Here is a 6,864-nt window from a genome sequence, read left to right as displayed (position 1 = left end):
ATGTGAAAGCACAGCTCCTGAGTATAGTCACTTTGCAGAACAACATAAAAAAAATTCTAAGGCTATGAAATGGAGGGCAACAACATACCGCCCAAAAACAACATGAAGCAGCAACCCAGCACGCAAACAAGGTGTCTAAAGTTCAGCTTCCTGTGAACGGGGCCACAAGGACTCAAAAGCTTAAAAGAAGGAGAGACTTGCTACCCCAACTTGATACGTGAAAAGAGGAGAGAACCCCACCTGGGAAACCTTAGTTTTAACAGAACACAATCGCAATACGAAGCAAAAAAGAGAAGAAAAATTCAGCCATGGGAAAGCAGAAAGGAGAACAAATTGCAGGTAAAAGTTGATAGATCCGGTCCACTAGACGATCAAGAGTGCATTTCTTCCATTCGCTCAACCTAGTTGTTGTAAAACTCTGATCCACCTCCTGGTTTCTCTCTAGTTGAGTCCGGGATCAGAGTCTGAATTCCATCGTGGATCCTTGAAAATTCGGACCACCGCACAATGGTATTACCATCTAAAAGATCTGCTGGATTACTGTAACTGTGTGAAGTAGCTCAGGAGATCGCTTCCTGTACAGACTGACGTGCACCAGATCTTGCTGATAAGCTCGCAGTTCCTTCTCTACCATGCCCATTACATGCCCAAACTATAATCTACCCCAAGTTCTTTCGCGGTGATTTTAGTCCTCACTTGAAGAGATTTTCTGCACATTACCGCACTCCTCCTTCAATATCGATTAGAGGTTTCACCTTTATAATCTTCCAGGTCTAGACAATGCAGAGTCTTCGATAAAGCGTTGTTTACCACATTTGGTTTAAGATCCACAGAGGATTGTTGAAGGTATAATTTATCGGTGTTACTCTTGTATTGAAATACCCCAAGTTCTCGTTCTGAAACTAGACTCTTCACTTCACACGGTCCTGCATTTCTTCCACAGAAATAGAAGTTCTGATCTTGACTCATACATTCTGCTTCGTTGGTGAATGAAGTTCTTTTAGCATAAGATCCAGCGCCTGGTGAAACACCAACCTGTGTTATAGGATCCGTTTTGAAGCAAATTCAGAGCCACAATTTGGAGGTTTGTTCCCAGTCAGGAGCTGCTGCCTCTCCACAGTTCTACCTAAGGTCACCAACGTCTAACAACATTTCAAACCCAGGCTTCATTTGTTGAAGAAGCAGGCGATTCCTGCAAAGCATGCAAATTCGTACTACATGTCTTTAGCCTCCATCTCCTCGTCCACTCTATCAATTTTTTCTCTGTATGTGATTGTTGGTCGTAATCAGCTTGTTTGTTTACAATCAGCAAACTCAAACCTTTTTGTGTTAGTGTATAGTCTATGTATTAATTTTTCTCAATAATTTTTGTTAAAAAACCAATTAAAAAAACTTTTGTGCTCTATGTAATAGTTGTCTATTCAGTGTTAATCCAGTATCCAACTTCAAACAATGATTCTAAGCCAAATTTGAACTTTGGCACCTTCTAATCTTCTAATTTCATCTTTGTGTTGATCAAAAGCAGGCGATTCCTGCAAAGCATGCAAATTCAATCAAAAATTAAGCACTCAATTATGTAAAGAAATTAAATTTGTAAGATATCAAAATTTATTTAGTCATAAAATAAAAAAATACTAAATTATTTGTCTTAAAAATGTTGAAACTTGTAAGTTTTTTTTTATTTTTATTTTTATTTTTTTTATTTTTTTTACTTCATTTATTTTAGAAATAATATAAAGTTTGAGAATTAGTTACTTATGAAATTATCATTTGTCTATTTACAATTACTTTGTGTATTCAGATATTTGTTTTAAGTTTAAAATAGTTTTTTGTTTTAAATTGTAACAAAAAGTCTTTGCCCAAATTATATTTGTCATTAAATATACATATTGTGAACACAATCTTTTCAACTCTACCTCACTCTAATCTAATAATTCCAAGACATATACCTTTTTTTTTTATTAAAGTACTTAGAATTGATACTAATTGTATTATGATTTGTTCAAGCTATTTATGCTTGTTCAAAATATTAATTGAGAGATGAGGTCGTACTAAATAATTGAGAATTTCAGTATATATATATATATATATATATATATATATTTCTTTTATTTAAAAGAAAAGAAGTTCATCAATTGATGTATTAATTTTTAAAAGAAGTCCTATTAACTTGTATTGGAAAAACAAGTCCTATGGAAGAGTGTAACCAGAGGACATTTGCTCCAATTCGAAGGATTAGACAAATTGAAGACCTTTCAGTCTAAATAAAGTTGGGCTATTTCAAAAAAGAAGATTATTCATTGAACAATAGAAAGAGTAAATAAAAACGAAAGTACAATTCATATTTGCATTAAGAACAAAATCCAAGTCCTTTCAAATAGCACCATATTTACCTATTAACGAATTATTAAAAATTTATTAATTCAAAACGATTTCCAATGCAAATTTAAAATAAAGATGTAGCCAGAGCAAACTAAACAAATGCTTATAGAATGTGAGAGCTAATCGATATAGATTTTGTGTAACAACTCGAAAAAAAAGATTCCAGTTCCAAGGAGGAAACACCTTGATTACAGTACACAAAAATACATGGGATAAAATATTACTAATATTAATAAAATAAAACAGATAAGTAAAAGGAAGCGCATATACATATTACAACACAAGCATACATGCAATTCATTAAAGATCAAAACATAGTTAAATAAAACAGCACTTCATTACAACCATCGAGTGAAAGCGAATCCTGAAGATTTGAATTCCGAGGGTTCAACAACAAGGAGGTGTTATGAGATACCACTACCACCTCCAGCTCACTCTCCACCGATGCGTCGAACTAACTAAGCTTCATGACGCTTTTCATAAAGAGATTATCAGACATCGAGGCGAGCAAGTCCACCGAAACAAATGCAAGGCAAAAAGGATGGATGAAACCGATTAGGGCAAGTGATAGCAAGCGGAGGAAAACTCCACAATAAACCGACTACCACAAGTAAACAAGAAGATCGGCACGACCGTAGAACAAGAGGAATGCGTCAACGAGGGCGAAGCTAAGTGAACAATGTCAGAACTAACAACAGGAGTACCGCAGAAGAATGATATAACAGAAGAGCAGGAGGGCGAGGCCAGAGGACAACGTACAGTAAACTTCGGGGGCAATGACGCTCCGATGAACGACGCCGCGGACCTCACAGCACGCCTGGGGGGGGGGGGGGGGGTACGCAACAGGACACGAGACTAGGTAGCTTACAAACAACGCACTTCCACGGCCGGACCCCGAGGGCTTAGTGTCGACAATAGGGTTTCGGGATCCAAACCGCTCAGCAGAGCACCTATCCCCGCAAATTCTGTAGTAGCTTCTAGATCGACGGTGCCCAGGGCGCCCATCGAAGGGCTCACGTCTTACCCTGGCTGCCCGCCACTTCCCCGCCTGCTCCAGCCACACCAGCAAAGAGACTTGAAATCTCTCGATTCGTTTCTCCCTCTCTCGTAATCTTTCTGTGTTGCTTTCTGGGTTGTGCAGTAGGAGGTCTATTCCTCTGCCGATTGTTGTTTGGACGGAGCTTGTTTGCTGTGTTTCCGATCGCCGCTTGCTTCTGCATCATGGTATGTCGTCCCATTCTTCATGTTGCTGCGGTTCTGGGGTTTCTATTCTCGTTTGGGAAATAGTTTCCTTACCATGCTTGTTTGTTATGTCTGTGGTCGATTGTATTGTGGATTTGGATGCGTGGTAATGATCCCATGGTTTTCCTTTTTTGTATGCTTTTGGTTTGTCGATGCTGCTCCTTGATTTGTCCTAGTTTCCGAGCCCTTTGTGTAGTTACCGTGTGAGAGTGTAGACGTTTGTTAGTGGATCTGGTGGTGATTCAATTGGAGAAATTTGGCAGGGACGCCATCCGTTATTATTTTGTTTCCATTGGTGTGAGATTGCCACTATGGACCTCTGGATATTTTGTACTTGTGATTATTCGTTGGTTCTATGTTGGTTCGTCAGCCACTTGGAAATCGTCTTAAGACTTGGTGATGTCTTGTGTGTGCAGGCTTTGCCCGGCCAGCAAACCCCTGACAACTGCCCTCACTTCAAGCTTGTCATCGTCGGAGACGGAGGCACAGGTTGTTAATTATTTCTATATCAGTCTAAAATCATGGATTATATTTTCTGCATGTATTTTCAGAGCTCCTGCGTCTGGCTTTTCTGAGGAATAAGTTTGATTTTGCATGGCACTGGTTTAGTTAGTTAACGAAGTGAAATGGTTCGGCTATGCAGGAAAGACTACCTTCGTGAAGCGCCATCTTACTGGAGAATTTGAGAAGAAATATGAACGTAAGTGCGACGCGTGACTTTGGTATATTTCTTGCTGTGGTTCGCTATGTTCTATTCTGGTTTGAATCGATATGTGTGGGTGGTCTCATGTTCATTTGGTTCTGCCGTAACAAGTGAAATTTATTGTGCAGCCACCATCGGTGTGGAGGTTCACCCTCTTGACTTCTTCACTAACTGCGGAAGGATTCGGTTTTACTGCTGGGATACTGCCGGACAAGAGAAATTTGGAGGACTTCGTGATGGATACTAGTGAGCTGCATTCTTAGCTATTCACTTTGGATCTTACCGGCTCTTCGATCTAGCACTTAATTCTTGCGGCTGCGACTCCCTCCTCACAAGCGCGTTGTGGGTTTTGCAGCATTCACGGTCAGTGTGCTATCATCATGTTCGACGTGACAGCTCGGCTTACGTACAAGAATGTTCCGACATGGCATCGCGACCTCTGCAGGGTTTGTGAAAACATTCCGATTGTTCTGTGCGGAAACAAGGTGGACGTGAAGAACAGGCAGGTGAAGGCGAAGCAAGTGACTTTCCACAGGAAGAAAAACCTTCAGTACTACGAGATCTCTGCCAAATCGAACTACAACTTCGAGAAGCCGTACCTGTACCTAGCCAGAAAGCTTGCCGGGTAGGTTGATGTGTGCCTACTCCAGGGCTTTGCTGCTCTTCCGACACAGCGCTAAGGTGTCGTGTAGTTAATGTCAAACAGCGTTATTTCAATTCTTTGCATTTTTTGACAGTTGACATTGTTTTGCAGTGACCCGAACCTGCACTTTGTGGAGTCTCCTGCTCTAGCTCCTCCAGAAGTACAAATCGATATTGCGCAACAGGCTCAATATGAAGCCGAGCTTGTTCAAGCTCAGGCTCTGCCCCTTCCTGACGATGACGATGACGCTTTCGATAGCTAGATTTTTTGCGCTTCATAATTGTTGGTGTGGGAGTTTCGACTGTAATTAGTCGCTGGGCGTGATGAGGGTGGGAATCGGATATCTCTAATCCAGAGTAGCAGAGGTTTGTTCACGCCGCCACTGAGGAGAATGGTATGGGAGGCGAGACTATTGGTTATCGCGATGGATCCAAGATCTTTTAAGCTGCTTGTGTTCTGCAGCATTTTCCTTTAGCTTCTTTTCCTTAAAGAATATAAATGGCCTTCATCACCTTTCATTCCGTAGAGTATATGAAGTGGAAATTTTGTGGAAAGAGGGGAGGTTTGCAATTGAGTAATGTTGTAACCTTCCACGGCTGTTGTTGCTGATAGTTTTAGTGCTGACGTTTCCGAAGCGTGAAAACAAAATTAGGCACTGCCATCTTTCGGCTTTTAAAGTTCTCGGATTTTTCTCTTAACGTCTTCGTTGTAATCATGTTATTGTCCTTTCGTAGCATTTTGTTTACCCATACCAACAGGTGTATTGGGAGTTCCCTATTCTACACGTTAAGTAAATTCTAACTTTCAGTGCTGTTCCGTTAATTAATCGATACGCTGATCAAAGTAGTGGCTTCAGTTACCAATGGATCATCTCGGTGAGATTACCCCGTTTTTGTCATCAGGTTGTGTTAACTAGGGAAGAACTTTTATTTATAGCCCTCACATCGATGCGTAATCAAGATCAGTTACTACTATTCCAACAATGCGACATTAGTCAGAACGGAAAGTCGAGAGGTTCCTCACAATATCAACGTCTGCGAGTGGATGCCATATCCATGGACAATTTTTTCACGACTTCTATCATTCAGCAGTTACCTCTGAAATATACCAAGATCTGAGCTTGAATAGTCACTTACTTCAGCAGTAACCGAATGGCACTTGTACATTACATTGATTCACTGTTCTACTGAACAAGCAATACTCTGTATCGACCAAAGTCTGACTTTGAGCCCAAGCTTGATTGATATCAGGGGCCGAAAAGGTTTACAGCACAGCAAAGTAGAGAACTTGAACAAATGGTACTGTAAAACCACTAGCTGTTGTATCGTTGTGGTTCTTTCAACAACTGTTTGCCGCAGACAATTCTAGAAGCCTCAACATCGAGAGGTGTATGTAGTAATACACCTTTTTATGTCACATACAATTGTAGATGCAAGATCGCGTATCAAAATAATGAATATTGATGTCGACTCAAGTATTTAATACAATCCACATGTGTACACAACATGTGCAGACTCGTGCATACTAAATATAAACATGCCATACTACACTTTCTACATGATTTGTTAACAATAAAGTGTGTGAAGAACAGACTTTAACAGACCAAATCAATGAAAACATTTGTATTTGGGTGTGTGTATGTGTGTATATATATCTATGTGGTGTTATTGGTCCATACAACACGGGGTTTTTTGCAACAACAATGTGAACTGAGAATATTGCGATTCTGTGCAGCTCTAGATTTGTTCTAAACGCTACTCAATCCACTAAAACTACGCAACACTTCACTTATTAACTAAAGCACGTGCACTCCACATCAGATACGTATTCCATCACGAAAATGTATGTATAAGCAAAAAAAATCCTGTGTTGCGGTTCTGAAATGGTAGACATT

At 40.1% G+C, this 6,864-nt stretch overlaps 1 protein-coding gene and 1 long non-coding RNA gene across 3 annotated transcripts; one reads left to right on the top strand and one right to left on the bottom strand.

Moving 5' to 3' along the window:
• Positions 1 to 282: 282 nt before the first annotated feature.
• On the bottom strand, positions 283 to 3,415 carry LOC141044585 (uncharacterized). Of its 2 annotated transcripts, XR_012216180.2 has the most exons (3): positions 3,142 to 3,415; positions 1,484 to 1,532; positions 283 to 1,263 (listed from the first exon to the last, which is right to left on the bottom strand). It is a non-coding gene; the product is annotated as an uncharacterized LOC141044585 (long non-coding RNA). The 2 variants fall into 2 exon arrangements; XR_016498776.1 differs by having other exon boundaries at positions 283 to 1,532.
• An 87-nt stretch (positions 3,416 to 3,502) lies between these two features.
• On the top strand, positions 3,503 to 5,668 carry LOC112273483 (GTP-binding nuclear protein Ran1A). Its single transcript, XM_024502350.3, has 6 exons — positions 3,503 to 3,606; positions 4,041 to 4,113; positions 4,268 to 4,324; positions 4,456 to 4,573; positions 4,683 to 4,952; positions 5,082 to 5,668. The coding sequence occupies exons 1-6, from the start codon at positions 3,604 to 3,606 to the stop codon at positions 5,230 to 5,232; spliced, it is 672 nt and encodes a 223-aa protein (XP_024358118.1). The 5' UTR covers positions 3,503 to 3,603; the 3' UTR covers positions 5,233 to 5,668.
• Positions 5,669 to 6,864: the final 1,196 nt, after the last annotated feature.

The sequence above is a fragment of the Physcomitrium patens genome, chromosome 20 (assembly GCF_059467195.1).
Source record: "Physcomitrium patens ecotype Gransden chromosome 20, ASM5946719v1, whole genome shotgun sequence".
NCBI lineage: Eukaryota > Viridiplantae > Streptophyta > Bryopsida > Funariales > Funariaceae > Physcomitrium > Physcomitrium patens.
The sequence above is the reverse complement of the archived record's forward strand: the minus strand, read 5'-3'. Positions and strand labels throughout refer to the sequence as shown.

What these genes read in the sequence shown, in the direction of transcription:
- LOC112273483 (XM_024502350.3), top strand. An exon ending in ATTTGAGAAGAAATATGAAC is followed by an intron (nt 4,325 to 4,455) that starts GTAAGTGCGACG and finishes TTTATTGTGCAG; the next exon opens with CCACCATCGGTGTGGAGGTT. An exon ending in CTAGCCAGAAAGCTTGCCGG is followed by an intron (nt 4,953 to 5,081) that starts GTAGGTTGATGT and finishes ATTGTTTTGCAG; the next exon opens with TGACCCGAACCTGCACTTTG.